The sequence below is a fragment of the Gobio gobio genome (genome assembly GCF_949357685.1).
Source record: "Gobio gobio genome assembly, chromosome: 6".
Lineage (NCBI taxonomy): Eukaryota > Metazoa > Chordata > Actinopteri > Cypriniformes > Gobionidae > Gobio > Gobio gobio.
Genome location: NC_137102.1, coordinates 28,114,376 through 28,131,711, shown reverse-complemented (window position 1 = coordinate 28,131,711; position 17,336 = coordinate 28,114,376). Strand labels below are relative to the sequence as shown.

Below are 17,336 nucleotides of genomic sequence, written 5' to 3'. Positions count from 1 at the left end.
CTTCATAGAATAAAGGAAGTCTTCAGTCGTTTGTAGGACAGTGAAAACAGTGGTGTACAGATAAGTAAATTGTGTTAAAAATACAGTTTTTTTTTTACACGCGAAACATGAACACATGTTATATTGCACACTGTAAACACAATCAAAGCTTCAAAAAAACACGAAGAACGGGACCTTTAAAAATCTTGATTTGGTCTTTACACTTCGTTCTGGTAACTCTGCTAAACTATAATTACTAAAACTAAAACTGAAACGAAATATATAAAAACTAAATAGAAATGTGTTTACAAAATAAAAACTAAACTAAAACTAGCAAAACAATTTATAAACCTAACTAAAACTAAACTGAAATTTGTAGCAAAATTCAAAACGATAATAAAATAAAAACTAATTTAAAAATGCAAAACTATAATAACCTTGCTATGAATATCATATTTACGGGCCCACTTAGGTCGGCCTGAGTATGGTGTCTCCAGGCTTTCAGAGCCGTTAAGCGAGCACGGTGTTTTGCATTGGGTCCCCTAGCGTTTAGAAAAACGCAATACGAGAGTACTCTCGAAAGGGAATGCTTCGGTTACTTACGTAACCTCGGTTCCCTGAGAAGAGTGAACGAGTATTGCGTTTGCTTGCCGTGCTTCGCTTGCTCAGGGAGTCGCTTCAGTCGATTAACCTGACGAACCTGGCGAGACAGGGTCTTTTATACCCATGGCTATACAAATTCTGCTGCCCCATGTAGCGGGAATATTAGAGGGACCTGATTGGCCCTTCCCGGCCAGCGGTCTCACCATAGGTTCCTGCAGTTGCAACAACACAGCCAATCAGCGCGCAGCTGTTTCCTGCTGAGAGCTGTGCAGCTGCACTGCGTTTTACATGGTATTTTTAGGATAAAAATATGCTTCAAAATCTCGAGGAAAGGAAATTCCCCTAGCGTTTAGCAAAACGCAATACTCGTTGTTACCTCTTCTCAGGGAACCGAGGTTACGTAAGTAATCGAAGCGTTATTTGTTGGTTATCATCTTTGTTTGTGTTAAAGTTATAGTATTCTCCTGTGTATATTCTCCTAGTTTATTAAAAATTTTTTTGAGATATTCTTTATCATGCGTTTATTCAATACCACCATATACATGACATATGTTGAGGGACTTAATGTGGTAAATGTAAGTTTTTTTTAAAAGAAATTAAACAACATATAGAAGTATACATGATATCCTATATATCCATCTTCCTAGCGTTATTCCCGCTCATTTGCAGGGCCCGCTTAACACACACATTTGATTTGGCACAGGTTAAGCCAGATGCCCTTCCCAACACAACCCAGCACTGAGAGAACTGGGACACATTCACACTCACTCCTACAACAATTTGGCATGTCCAATACACCTGCATGTATTTGGACTGTAGGGGACATTCTTGCTGGGAGGCGACAGTGCTACCCACTGAGCCTGTTTACATTTGTGCTGTTTTGTTTTGTTTTGTTTTATGTGCTTTCATGTGTTTTATATGAGTTTTATATCCATCTATTGATTCTACAAGCCAGGGTCATGGGGATGTTGGAGTTTATCTTACGTCAGAGTCCTGGCTGGAGTTTGACTTCTCAGGGAATTACAATATAATCTTCATTGGAGATCTCAAGTGTTGAGAACAGCATGGATGTTACGAATGGCATTTGTCATAGCCTTTTATATACTGAGATGCAGCACAAATGGAAGATAAGCTGTTACTCTGGATCGATCATGTCTTGGCATCCTGACAGCCCACTGAAATTTTGCCAGAGAATTATCATGTTTACAGGGTAGGATTTGTTTAATAGGCCATCAACACATTAAGAGAATAAGATCAAATGACATGCCACGCCGCTGTATTATTATCATAAGACCAAAAAGATTGATTATAATAAAATGAGCAAAACTGGAAATAATGATTTCTATGCAGCAACCGTACCAGCATCATATTATCATTAGTGGTGACAAAGCAAAAACTGCTAAACAAAACAGTCACAAATGTTCCTGTACATAGACGGAGCATTATACTGTCCGGAGAAATTTCTGCATCATTTTGGTTGTATTTCCCTTGTTGTTGACAAAATATCATGTCACTACACTCACCAACACTGCTGCCAAAATCCTGAATTATGCCAAGATTAACTGTGAGCAACTTGTCCAGAGATGACAGCAAAAACAGCTGCTATAATCACTGTTCAGAGAGCCAGACGGGATGGACATGTGTTGTAAAGCGCCAATGTCATATTGCTTACAGATCCACATTCTATCACAGAGAATATGCCCAGTCTCAAATACATGATGATTATATTGACACAGTTTGAACAAAAACAAATTAGAAACAAATGAAAGTATGAAATATTCCACAAAAACGCCAGACTTCCGAAAACGAAGCCTTAAGTGAAGCATCCACGTCTGTCACTAAGAATAATACGCTGGACTAAAGGCAAAATCTACTAAACACTCAAAGCAAATCCAATGTTCACGAGATATAATACAAACCTGACTGCTCTTCTTGAACACTGTGGCAAGGAGGAGGTAGCCTCTTCAAGATCAGAGAGGATCATTCATAAAACATGATCATCTAAAAATAAAATCCTCTTTTACCATGACTACTTTCTAATCTGGGCCACTGCTTTGGTTGTTTGTGTCAATATATGTTATACCTGAAAGGCACATCTGCATCTGATGATTCATTAAGTGTTTGTGGTGTAAAACAACCTTAATTGTGTGTTCTGGGATTGGACAACATTAATAAATGAAGAGGATGTTTTCATTTTAGGTTATTTCATGGTTGAAATATGTTTTCAACAAAATGCACAAAAAATAATACATTTTTTATTTATTTATAGCACTTATATTTTATAATAATGAATACAAATATTATTTATATAATCTGTTTTGCAATACCCACACTAAAATAGTTCTACCCATCATCACACTCCTGGATTAACACAGAGAACTTTGTGCAGCCACATCTCAAGATCAGGTTCTGTGGCTTTACATAATGCCTCCTCAGTTGAGCTTCCACGTGAACAGCTACTACAATTTCTTGGCAGTGGATTGTTAAATCAAAGCCAGTGTAGCCCTAACGGTGAATGTTTCATTTGGATGGAAAACACAATCTAGGCATAGCAACGTTCAATAATATGATCATGAACTTGTATAAGAGCCTATATCCTCATATCGACCCTTGTTTATCCCACTTGCCAGCTTGAGTCAGTGAGTCTCCTTTAAGAAACTGTGAAGTCTGAGTCTCACCTTCCCAACCCTGAGCTAAAAGGTAGCCCAGTCCCATGATTGGGCGGTCAAGGGTAGGGTCTAGAATCACGTGACATTCTTCCAACCCTGGGACGCCATTTTGGAGGAAAGTTTGGAATTTCTGACACATAGGAAGAAAAAAAGGAGGAGGAGATAACGAAAGAAGTTTGACGTTTAGGAAAACAATCCTGAATCCTCATTCCTCCGAAGGCGAAGAAGAACGAGGGAAACTGCGGACGTGAGGAAAATCGCTTGCGTTCACACCGAGCCCTTGCAAGCGCACGGCTGGGAGGTGTATATTTGCAGTTTGGGGAGTTTTTTTTGGAAGCCCTCCTGCAACTGGCGGCGACATATGTTCAGTTTCCCCCCGCAGCCGCGGAGCAGATTGGCGGTGGAGACTGAATCGCAGCGTCTGTGTGTGCTTTGAATGGCAGCGCAGGGTTGTCAATGGAGTAAAGCTCATTTCTGTGCTGTCGCTCGACTGTCAGGTTAAAGAAGTGCAGCTCGCGCTCGACTCTAAAACCAAACGGCTCGTTTTCATATTAGCCTGAACCGTCCCCATGTTTACCGGATAAACATTTGAGTTGCATGCCAACCGCGTCTAACTTGCCCCTCTCTGACACTCGGGACGAACTCGTGTTTGGAGATCATCGTATTGTTAATTTCTGTCGCGAGCTCTACTGGATTGGTTATTGTGCACGAGCCCAACCGAAACATGCCAGTCAGAAAAAAAGGTGAGATAAACTTCGAATATACTTTTACACAATCTGATACTGGAGCTGGTAAGTCACTTCTTGGAGGCTTAACTGAACATTCAGACTGAAATATTAATTTATTTTATTTTACCTCACTGTATGTCTAAGGTAACTGAATATAAACTCTTTGGAAATAAGTTGTTTTGTCCAGTAAATCAAAACATAGATTTTAAATTTTATACCAAAGTCATTTGCGACTTATTTAGGGTCTATTCTCTCCATAAAACGGCAAACGTAGACTCTTGTTTTAAAATATTGGTTGCTTTTATGCTGTCTGATGCGTTATTATGTAATTAATTAAGGCTTTCTGTCTGCTCTGTATAGATGCACAGAGGGCTCTGTTACTGCTGGAGGAATACCGGTCAAAACTCAGTAACACTGAAGACAGACAGTTGAGAAACTCCATCCAGAGAGTCATTGACATCTTCCAGAGTAACCTCTTCCAGGCGCTTATAGGTACTACAATGTGTCATTCAGAGCACTCCCCTAGTAATAATGAAAGTACTGTGTCATGCTGTGAGAGCTACTGTTTATCACAATGAGTTAGCAACTCATAAACTCATCTATCTATCTATCTATCTATCTATCTATCTATCTATCTATCTATCTATCTATCTATCTATCTATCTATCTATCTATCTATCTATCTATCTATCTATCTATCTATCTATCTATCTATCTATCTATCTTTTCCCTCCAAAAGAGGTGTTGAGTAGTAAAAGCCAATCAGGGCCGTGTGTTACTACTCAAGCTAGACTGACATTTAATGACCATTGCCTCTGTTTTCAGAGGGGTGAGAACTTACTGACATGTAGGCGACTATTAAAGAGTACCTAACACTTTGCTGTAAATGGTAAAAACTATTGTTTAAAGTATTATCTGAGGATGTTCTTGTATAAAGAGATCTACTCTACTTTAATTTATCTTGCAGTTTGTTTTGAGGAGCCACAAGATGGTGTTTTTTAGTTTTCTTATTCATTTATTTTCTTGATTGGGATGGTGCTAATAAATCAGCAGTCAGACACTGTAAATAAGCCAGAGGTAGGCCAAAAGGCATATTTTCATCTGTTGCCCCTTGCCAACTATAATAAAACATGTGTCTATATAATAAAACCCAGTGGTTCCCTAACTTTTTAGAGTGGTATACCCCCAGAGGCGTTTTATTTTCATCAAGAGAGGATATTTTCCCCCTTTAATTGATTTTTAAGTACATTATTTTCTAAACATGGTTTCTAAAATATTTTGTAAACATGTTAAATGTCATATCATCCTAAAATTCCATTATAATAAATCGATAAATTAAACTAAACCCTTAATTGGTAACACTTTACAATAAGGTTGTATTAGTTAACATTAGTTAACATGAACTAACCATGAACAACACCTCTGTTCAGCTTTAGAAATCCATCTGTTTATGATTTGTTCATGTTAGTTCACAGTGCATTAACTAATGTTAGCAAGATTTTAATAATGCATTAGTAAATGTTGAAATTAACATGAACAAAGATAAAATATAGCTGCAAGCAGCAATACCGGGACCAAGCGCAAATAAGAAGACAAGACATGCCAAAATGGCTGGGAGTGTCAGATAAACCGCAGCAATGAGCAATTAAACACATTTTAAGAGGATTTTAGGCAAAAAGGCTGAAAAATGCATTGTAGTCTATATGGATTTCATGTTTTGTTCTATCATAGCGCCACCAAGAGGTACAATCCTAAAAAAAATTGTTTGTGTCTTCGGAGTGAGCCCATACATCTGTGTGTCAATTTTGGTGAAAATATCTCATTTCGTTTTAGAGTTATAGACATTTAAATGTAACAACACGGAAAAAAATGACTGACACCTGACTTTGATTGGATTTTACTACCCTTTACTATCAGTATTTTGACATTTGGGCATTGTTATGTAGCTATCAACCTATGTTTCCAAACTTCTGACGCTAGTTTCGTCTCAATCGGACTAGCGGTTTCAAAGATATCAGCTAATGTTTTAGAAGTGCTAAATTACCACGCTGCACAAACCATATGCCGAAATCTGGCAAGTCTGGTATTGTTAGACTCTGTAAGGATTCAGGAGACAAAAAAAGTTACTCCCATGAAAATAAGTCAACCACACCCAAAGTTATAAGCGTTTGGAAAAAAAAAATCCAGTCTGATGTTTTGCCAAAATTTTAGTTAGTCATAGTGCTACCAGTTGGTAGCAGGAAGTTTGGCAAATACAAATTATTGATGTAATCAAGGTGGTGTGGCCAGAGTATGTGAGCGGAGTGGAGTGGGAGCGGAGCGACGTGATTTTGAATGGAGTGAGGAGCGGATTTTTTAAAAGAGCGCTCCACTACTGCTCCATCACGAGTGCAATTCATGTCAACGGCCCATAATATAACTGCATTTTTATCCACAACACACACACGTTAAACACGTTAAACTAGCTTCAGTGCCGCCGCTCAGCTACTACCAGCCCTGAATAGTTTCAAGTCTCTACGACTTACGGTTTGGCCTGCCCGATCAGTTTTAGCTGGAGAATGATGCATCATGGGAAAATGAACAGTTACACTAGGGTTTCAGCCTGACACCTGACTTTGATTGGATTTTACTACCCCTTATTATCAACAATTTGACATTTGGGCTCACCTACGTTACTATCGACCTATGGTCCTTCAAGGTATCGTGGTGATGACCCATACCGAGTTTCGTAACAATCCGTTCATGCGTTCATAAAATACAGCATTTTAGCACATAATTCAAGATGGCCGACAGCCAATATGGCCGATATGGTAAAATTGGATATCAGACGACTCAGCATGACGTCCACTGCTGATTTTTGGACAAACGGTTCAGAAGTTATAAGCAAAAATAGCCATTTTTCGTATCTCCGGACCAGTAGGTGGCGTTGTGCCGAAACGCTGCATGTTGCCTCAGGTCATGCTTGTGATGACATGTACCAAGTTTGGTTTGAATACGATAAAGCGTTGTTGATATATAGCCTTAAGTGTATTTTCGCAACCGTTACGTAAAATTTGTTGGTGCGTTTATTGAAAACGATTTGACGAATCAACTTGAATTCCATAACTTTTTGTCAGCATGGTCTGTAGATGATCTGGTTCAATTTTCGTGCAAATCGGATGAACCGTCTAGGACAAGTTCGCAAAAGTAGGTTTTTCGGAAAATTCAAAATGGCGGGAACATTTTCATGACGGAAATGCAATCGAATGGACTAGGGCCAAGGAATCAGAGGAAAAAAATATTTTGTTTCTAGCCCTTATGGTTCAAAAGTTATTAGCATAAACATGAGTCAAACTTTGGACAGGTGGTGGCGCTAGGGGGATTGTTTTAGAGACTCCAAAATTGGTTTGGTTAATGTTGGGACTGTCTTCTATGAGTGTGCCAAATTTCATAAATTTCATATCTCTCCCGATTCGTTCACTGACGAAACACTGCTGTGTGTTGCTTGGAGACCCAAATGTTGAAACTATTATTTTGTTTCAAAATAGAGCAAACAAAAGCATTGTTGCGGTAATTTGAAATGAAAAAAATAGTTTCAACATTTGTTTAAAAAGTACATCACTTAATATTACCTTTTTGTTTGTTGAACTGTTGTATAAAATAAGTCACATTTGCAATTGTGTGGATATTTGGAAAAATGTGTATTCTTGCTCTATAACATATTATCAACATTAAAAACAAGAACTTGCACAGGGTATGTTTTTGTAATCGAAAAGAGTTTGAGTCTTAAATCGATCTCTATGCACAGTCTGTGTCTATATTTGTTCATCATGCTAGTAAGTGCTAAAACCCCACTTTTACAAAGGTACATTGTTGAGCACTTCAGTAATGTATTGTGATTTGCTAAGCAGGATTCTCTGCACCCAATCTATTATATGCATGCTGCTTTGTGGATGCAGTCAGTTTTGACCGAAAAGATAATCTAATTAATTTGATCGGATGTCATGTATTTGACCTTTTACGGCACTAACATTTTCCAGTTTTTACATTACAGGGCATTTTGCCTCAACATTTTGATTGCGTACCCCCTCTGTCACCTCACGTGCCCCAGTTTGGGAACCACTGTCTTATGCCTAGTTCACACTGCATGATTTTTAAAGTAGTGAGATCACTGTTCTTTAGACACTGCACAAATATCTGGGGGTAGCAATCAGTTGCTGCTGTGTGCACATTACAAGATGGATCGGCGACAGGGGGTTCCACACTGCGTGACTTTACAATAGGAAAAATCGGCGACAACTCTGTCCGGTGCGCAAACTACGGTTCGCAACCAAGGAAATAACGCAACATCACGTGTGCGTGAGACTGGAATTGTTATTAAAAATGATAGCCTGCAAGAAGCTTGCGATCCAAAATGTTTGTGCGCTGATTTGTAGCAAAAAGGAGAAAAAGAATTATGGAGGAGGAAAGTGTTGGGGAGACGCAGGGAGCAAGGATTGTGTTCTGCAAAGAGAGTTGGAGGTAAATCAATTATTTTGTAATGTTTTGCTGTTGCGGCTGGTCAAGCACATGTTTGTGCTTTGTTTCTGTTTAATATAATTGTAAATATATCTAAAATACTGATATTCTGGTCTATAACTCTGCCCTGTATCTTGCTCTCTCGTTGGCTGTAGGTCATCGCAGATGTAATTTTCAGTCAGAACACATTTCTTTTGAATTGCAGACAGGTCCATATTTTTAACATGCCAAATATCTCATGGGGGTCAGCGATCCTCTCAGATCGCAACTTTGATAATTCATATTGCATGATTGTCACTCGTGAGAATGTGCATTGATTTGCCTAAGATTCGGGCATTTACCGGTGGTTTTGCAAAACCTGTCGGCGAGTGAAAATCGGGGCTAAAATTGTGCAGTGTGTACTCGCCATTAGGCAAAACATTGCAAACTAGGCAAAGAAAGCAACCACGAGGAATGCTGAACAGCCTGTTTGAGTTTGTCTGGCCATGTGCCAGTGACTTCCTGTGTTTGACCCTCAAGGTGTGGAGGCATCCTGTAATAATTGAATCCTCCCCATTCTTTAGAAAATAACGTGAAAGTTTTGTTGCTCGAGTTGTTGAAGGGAAAGAGTGCTACTGTTAGGTTTTTTTGTCTGCTGAAATGGTCATGTGTTTTAGGATAAAGACTGGTCAGCTTCCTCTTTGTGAATGTATTTCACTCATGTTTGAAAGGCCAACTCCATTTGCAAAAAGCACAAAAACTTAGAGACAGGCGGAACATTACAAGCATTTTAGCATATCACAAAACCGAAAGTTTTAAATATCTGCTTCTGTTGTCCAGGCTGGAGCACTATGTGTGCCTCACCGCTGTTCTGTATCTCAGAAAACCGTCTTACTCTAAGCTGCTGTGATGAATCGTTGTGCGCAACATTGCTGGATAAGTTCATACATCATACATGTGTAATCACCCTCATGCGTAGCCTCGTTCACGTTCACACAAACATGCACAGAAATCCCTCTAATCATATATGTCCTGCATGCACACGTGTTCTTCTTAAGAGTGCCACTAATGAAAAATGCATTGGAGTGACGGTTTCCAATTTGACTTTTCCTCAGATATGTATTCGAAAGGACAAACAAAAAGTAATCCGTCTGTTGACATGATTACCCCAGTCCTAATCCGTAGGCTGATGATTTACGACAGTTTCTCTGAGAGAGCAGCGCATGCAGACTCGGTGCATGTCTCTCAATGATTAGAGCTTTAAGATGCCAGAGAAGAAGAGTTAACCAGAGCAGGGCAGGTCTCCTCCTGCATGCTAAATGTGGGTCACAAGACAGACCAGGTTTACCCTTGACAGAACACACCCGCCTCATGAGTTCCTAATTAATTGTTTTGAAAATGAGACTCGGAGTAGGGGTAAGATTAAATCACATTACCTAGAGTAGATAATGGCTAGGTTTTCTATTCACACATAGAAGAACCTTTTTTAAAAAGCTCTTAGTGCTTCATAAAGAGCTGGAGAGGTGAATCCGATATCACAAAGGCTGGCCGATATCTTTTCCTAATCTTTATTCAGAGGTCCTGCCTGAAACAGAATATGTAATGGATAAAAAACACTTCCTCAAGTAGACACATTGCAATCAATTGGGCATGCGTCAAGCCAGCCCTCACAAAAAAGCGATAATATATTTTAAAATGATTTCTGTATGTGGCTGATTGTGGTCTTGTAAAGTTGATCTTCGCAATAATTTTATTAATTACCTACAGAAAGTATTAGCATTCCATAGTCTGTAAATGAGCCATCAGAAAATGAAGACATGTGTCAGAGGTAAAGAGACCTGGCAGGCTCTGTGAACTGTGGAAATTCTATCTTGTGGCTGCAGAGGTCTGTTAATCGGAAGCCAATACAGCACTCTGTTTAAGGGCTGCCTTACCACAGATCTAGTTCCGGAGGGAGAAAAGTGAACACGAGACTCAGAGAAACCTGGGAATCGGCTGAGAGTTACGCCTCTGTTTTGACTGGCTCAGCGGGGAGGTCTCATCTCCAATGATAACCAAAGATAACAATCATCTACACTATTGAATATAACAAATTTAAGGAGATTAAGTCCTGTTACAGGTCTTTTGCTTTTTTCATTATGTTATGAATCTACTGTCATTTACATTTTACATAGCTGTTTGTTTTCTTTCTTCAGTCTTGTTTCTTTATTGAAAAGATCCTAAAGAGTACAAGTCAAGTCAAGTCACCTTTATTTATATAGCGCTTTTTACAATGGAGATTGTTTCAAAGCAGCTTCACAGTGGTTACAGTAAAATAATGCAACAGAAAGAATCTTGATTCAATAGTTATTCAGTGCTTTAAAAAAACATTTTATTATATCTACTACATGCATGAATTAATAGAGAAGTTGTGCTGCGTCATCCGCGCCCTCACAGCTCGCCTTCACAGACACGCGTTGCACTCTTTACCGCCTTCACTGAATTGCTCCTGCGCTCCGTCCATAGCTCAATTATATCAAATAAAATACTGAAGTTATACGGAAATGGGTCATACCTGAGCAGTTGAAGAAGTAAAACCCTGCTTATTCAAGGATACACATTTATTGCATGGACGGAGCAAACACATTTGTAAGTGTCTAAAATGCATACGCACAGTTCTGATGAATGATACATGAAATTTAACTTAATGTCGTTTAACTGAATATACGAAGGAAACTGCTAAAGTAACTACAACATTAACAGCACTGAAATAAGAGCGTGCGGTTTATCTATCAATCAGATGCTCATTAAAGTTGCGTCCGATACTCTAGCAACAGTAGACACCGGCGCGTTAAATGTTCCGTATAAAGAGAACAAAGAGGGATTTTCTTTCTATTCCGTGAGGAAAAGTTAGTTTAGGATTAGTTGGAAAAGTGCATGATATTCTAGTCTCTCCATGGAAGCATTGCATGTTTAATGCCTGGAACAATCAACACCGGCCGCCACATATTGCGCGTCGTTATTCATTAACCTTTTAACGCTATTTAAAACGCGCAGCATATTCGTTCATTTCCTTTCCCTGCTCTCCCTCCATCTCTCTGTCACTCTCAAACCTCCTTTTGATATGAAACTTGAAAGTCTAAGCTTTTAAAATTTAATACGAAATTCAAACAATAAATAGCGTTTTGGCGCTAATGTGGCATGAGCGTTAAAGCCAGAGGCGTGGAAAAACAGAGTTGCGACATGATATTCTTCTCCCGGCGGCGCGCTATCCACCTGTCACTCAAAGTGGCCACACCCTTAATTATGCAGATCTTTAAGGCTTTACATAATGTAAACAGTGTATGATTATGATTCAGGCAACATTACAAGTCAGACGTTGGATTAGATCAGAATATTCAGAATCAGGGCTCTAGACTAACATTTGAGAGCAGTGGCACCGGTGCCACTAAGTTCTACAAATACGCTTGGTCAGGCGTCTGATTGCGCATTGGCACATCAAAAGCATGCGATTTGACAGCAAAACACGCGTCCTCGACGCATGATTTATCATAAAAACGCACGTCCTCGAATAGCCCCCGCTTTAAAAAAAACCACGTATTTCTGACGTGTTTTCCGTGACCCCAGAGCTAACGTTAAGAATGCGCGCTTATATGGTAAATCACGCGTCGAGGGCGCGTGCTTTGAGTCAGGCAAAATGCACGTTATTAACGTGTTAACAGGTAGACCAAACAGGCAAACTTGTTTGAAGTATCCAAACAGATGAAAAGAACGTGCTCTTTTTTTAAAACGGCAAATCATGCGTTGAAGACGTGCGCTTTGATATAAAAACACGTGTCGGAAACACGCGTTTTCCGTGACCCCAAAACGCATGCGTTTTATGGTAAATCACGCGTCAAGAACATATGCTTTGATATAAAAATGTGTGTCGGAAATGCACATTTTCCGTGACCCCAAAGTACACGTTAAAATATGCGTGTTTTTATGGTAAATCGCGTCGAGGACGTGCATTTTGCTGTCAAATCGCACGCTTTTGACGTGTCAGTGTGCAATCAGAAGCCTGACCAAGCGTATACGAACACTTTGGCTTGCTGTATGCGTTCACACCAGACGCGAATGAAGCGTTTCGTGCGAGTGATTTACATGTTAAGTCAATGCAAAGATGCAAATAGACATTGAGCGAGTTGAAAAATCTGAACTTCGGTGGATATTCGCGCCACGTTAACCAATCAGTAGCCTGCTCTAGTAGCGACAACAATTAGGACAAAAATCATATGTGGAACATTCATCATTCGTGCGAATCACGCCACAGAATGTCTTTTCGCGTCTTTGCTTTGATTTAACATGTAAATCACTCGCGCGAAACGCTTCATTCGCGTCGGGTGTGAACGCACCATTAAATTGACACCAGCGATGCAGCGCAGCCTAGTGAACACGCTTGTTGCATCCCTAGTTTCCACTGCCAACAGCACCCTTACTTGATAGGCGTGGTGAAGCGATCAATGTCATTCTTGCGCGAAGAAGGAAGTGTCACAGTAAACAACAGTGGACGACATACAGCAGGTCTTGTTCTTGCCTCTCGGCATGTGGCTGTTGTCACAAGAAGACGACATGTTTTATTTGAGCCAAGGCTGCAAGTAAAAACGCAGCTGAAAAAGCACATGGTTGATTCTCTGTCAACCAATCAACGTTCTGCAGTCTAGCTCCACCCTTTAGTACTGGACTACTGTGCTAGGTACCCCAACGGAACGGTATGGTTCGGAATTAGGGTACCATTCACAACTTCTGACAATGGAAACTGCAAAAATTGCATACCGAACTGTGCTGAACCGTTCCGCTCAGTGGAAATGAGCCATTAGAATTATTTGTGATGTTCCATAGTTCCAAGATGTTCCATAATTGGGGACCTAATTATAAATCAGTTTGAATCACCTAATGCAGCCTCCCAAAACTACTAGTGTCGCAGAGCGGGAGTGTTACGGATACGCGGTGTTGCCATAGACAATCAATTAATTCATTTGGTAAGTAAATATAAACAACATTTATTTATACATCACAACTATTTACAACACAAAAGAGGTTGGCTTTGCTTAAGTTGTTTCTCCGTATTTTGTTGCTTTTAAGAAGAAAAAAAAAACTAATTTTTGCCGGTTTAGGTTCGTCACAGTCTCCATTCCTCTTCAACATTTTTACCCCTAAAATTAAAAGGTTTTTTTTTGGGAATATATTTCAGGGCTCAATGCTAAGGATTTTCTTCAGGGGTTCAAATTTTTACTTTTTTTTGTGGCCCCACCACAAAAAAAACTGATAAATAAAATAAAATAGGCCTTGCATTGTTTTTGAGCCATGTAACCTTAATAAATAAGGTTATGACTCTAAAAACTATTATCGTAACTCATATAATTTTTTTTATATTGTTAAAGACAGTGAGTAATAAAATAAGAACAAATAATCAAATTATGAGCAAAAGCACAAATAAATACAGCAGAACAAATATATACAAATGAAATAAACAGTTATATTCATGTAGGTCTAATCTAGATTGTCAGGTACAAATGTTGTAATCAAATGTAAAATATCACTGCATAGTCCACATACAATTATATGTCACTGCATATAAATATAGATTAACCCTTATTAAAAGTTATTCAGTTAAGTCTTAACTGTTAAGAGCAGTGAGTGTTTTTTTTTGTCTTTTGTTATCTTGATATTTATTGCCAATGACGATATATTCCGGCTTTGCATGTGTTCACTGTTATACGGTAGGGGGCGCTGAAGCGTATTTCCTGGACGAGAACAGAATCTCGTGATCAAAACACAGCCGAAGAAGCGGCAACATGCGATATCATAAGAAGATGCATATGTAAAATAAGTACGCGATCATCAGCATTAAACAGCATATAAATCACAACTGCCCAATGTTATTGAATGAAATGTCAACCCAGGACGAGTTATAGGACTGTGAAGCTTTGGGGTGTTGATGGACTCGATATACAACATCTGTGTTTTGTTCATCGTTCGGACGTAACGTTAGTTTTTTACAAAAACGTGATTTTCTCAGCTTTATGCTCAAAATGTAGCTTTTTCATGAAACTTGCAACATTCAAGTGTTGATTAAAAAAATAATGTATGAAGCTGGAATAAAACAGTGGGTATGTTCTTTCTTTTGAAATATTGCATGTTTAGATATTTTGTGGGCCATGAAACTTGTGAAAATTACCATAAATGCTGGCGGTGACTGGCAAATTTCATGTTTACGTTCATTTAAAAGACCTAACCGGCTATGTTTACGATGATACTCAACAAGACAGTCATTTTGATATAATTTTGTGTGAATATTCGCGTGCTGTGAGACGCGTGGCCGTGCTTATGTGTGCTGTTGCTGCGCTTTGCGAGTAGCAAACTGAGAGACACTCAGTACGTTTACATGGACAACAATACTCCGGTATTAATCTGATTAAGACCATACTCTGATTAAGAAACTACCATGTAAACAGCAATTTCTAATGACCTTAATCCGGTTAAAGCCATACTCGAATTAAACAAAAATTGAATTAAGACATGTGGAGTATGCCTATTTTAGTCGCATTATCTAAGTGCATTGTAGACATGTACACACCTTAATCTAATTATTAAAGGGTTAGTTCACCCAAAAATGAAAATTCTGTCATTAATTACTCACCCTCATGTCGTTCGACTCCCGTAAGACCTCCGTTCGTATTCGGAACACAAATTAAGATATTTTAGTTGAAAGCTGATGGCTGAGAAAGGCTTCAGATAGGCCTCCATTGGCATTCAGTACATTTACACTCCCAAGACCCATAAAAGGCACTTAAAACGTCGTTACAAAGGCCATCTCACCACAGTGGCTCTACAATAATTTTACGATGCGACGACAATAGTTTTTGTGCGCAAAAAAAAAATCAAAATAACACCTTTATCCAACTTGTTATTGTCTTCCGTGTGTGCCTCCACGACGCATGCGCGAGAATATGACGTAGCGCCAGCGTTCGGGAATCCATGAAATGCTCACTTAAGCCCCATTTTGAGAACTACGCCGAGACCTAAAGCACGATCAATGTAGAATCCAACAGCTTAGACACGCGCGTCTTCCTCTGCTTGTAAACAAATCGCTTCTGGGTCATGTGTCCGAACGCCGGATCTGCGTCATATTCTCACGCATGCGTCGTAAAGGCACACACAGAAGACAATAACAAGTTGGATAAAGGTGTTATTTTGATTTTTTTTTTTTCGCACAAAAACTATTGTCGTCGCATCGTAAAATTATTGTAGAGTCACTGTGGTGAGATGGACTTTGTAACGACGTTTTAAGTGCCTTTTATGGGTCTTGGGAGTGTAAATGTACTGAATGCCAATGGAGGCCTATCTGAAGCCTTTCTCAGCCATCAGCTTTCAACTAAAATATCTTCATTTGTGTTCCGAATATGAACGGAGGTCTTACGGGTGTCGAACGACATGAGGGTGAGTAATTAATGACAGAATTTTCATTTTTGGGTGAAATAACCCTTAACGTCGTGTAGGAGTTTTCGCCGCATTTTGTGACAGGACACACACACCAGGCAAGTGCAGAGGGGAGGGCTTTGGGGGCTCGTATCAAAAGTATATAAAGTGCCCCTCTAAACAATCATGAATAATATTGTGACAAATAAAACAGAATTTGGATTATAATTAATATAACCGCGCGTACAAAACAGTAACAATTAATCAAAGCTATTATTCAAAATGTAGGGTGTCAAGAAGGAGGCAAGATGGGCAGTGTCTCTTAAAAAAAAACTGAAAGACACAATATATATATATATATAAAAAAAAAAAAAAATTGGAATATTTAAATTGGCAAGGATTAAAAATGCGCAAATGATCAGTTTCCGTGAAGATGCAGCTCTGGCCCGAGTGTCTTTCACGCTGGCACTGGACCATCGGGCCGTCTTATTGTCGACCGTCAGGGGAGGGCGGGCCGCCCCCCCCAAAACAATGGTAGGGGAAACACTGCATGGTAGTACTACTAAAATAAGCAGCGATTAAAAGTGTTATAGCTCCATTTTTATCATGCACATTGCGTACTCTCAGAGCATGGATGGGGTCACTGAACTGACATGAATAAACAGAACGCCTCATAATGACATTGGTATTATAATAAGGGCAAAAGACTGTTGTTCAGTATTAACCTCTTAAAGGTCCCATGGCATGAAATTTTCATTTTATGAGGTATTTCAACATTAATATGAGTTCCCCTAGCCTGAATATTGTCCCCAAGTGGATAGAAATGTTGATCGGTGTAAAACCGAGTTCTGGCTGTCTTTCTCTGCCTTTGAGAAAATGACAGGCCAGACGAGCCAATCCTGAAGTCTCCTGGTTTGACGTCCAAGCAGGAACGGTTACCTCCCTTTCCTCCGCCCAGAGAATCTGGCACGCCCATGCGAGCGCTAGAGAGATCATTGCTTGTGAACGAGTGAACGCTGGCAGTTTCTCAGTGTTTGGATGTACAAATGAAAACAGAAGTCTTTTTTCAGTTCCTTCTGATCTGTGATCAGTGATTTCTTATGTGTAGCTAATTATTTATTATTCATGCACACACTGCGGCTTCTCTCTCTCCCGACAGAACGGTGTTTTCGTGTTTTCTATCTTGTGAGTCAGTGTTTTTGTACGTCCTCGTCGCGTCTATCTGTTCTTAAATGTGCATACAGTCGGGAGTTTCTGCTTAACATTGGCAGAGCCACATCTTTAGAGATAAACCTCACGCACGCCGAAGCTCGGCCTTCAACATCCCCGACCCCCAGTACTGCATCTGGCCCACAGCGGAGGCACCAAACACGGCGTGAGATTAAGCAGAAGGGGGGTAAGCGTGAGGGTATCCGGCTAGGCAAGCCAGCTTTCCCCACAA

General features: G+C 39.6%; 1 protein-coding gene across 17 annotated transcripts in view; it reads left to right on the top strand.

Annotated features, from left to right (window-relative positions):
* The first annotated feature begins 3,362 nt into the window (after positions 1-3,362).
* The window catches only part of dlg1b (discs large MAGUK scaffold protein 1b), a 314,786-nt gene continuing 300,812 nt past the window's right edge, over positions 3,363-17,336 (top strand). For all 17 annotated transcript variants that reach the window (XM_079820292.1, XM_079820293.1, XM_079820290.1 and 14 more), the window contains exons 1-2: positions 3,363-3,994; positions 4,340-4,471. In XM_079820292.1, coding sequence (XP_079676418.1) covers positions 3,976-3,994; positions 4,340-4,471 — 151 coding nt within the window. In that variant the 5' untranslated portion in view covers positions 3,363-3,975. The remainder of the gene's footprint in view (positions 3,995-4,339; positions 4,472-17,336) is intronic.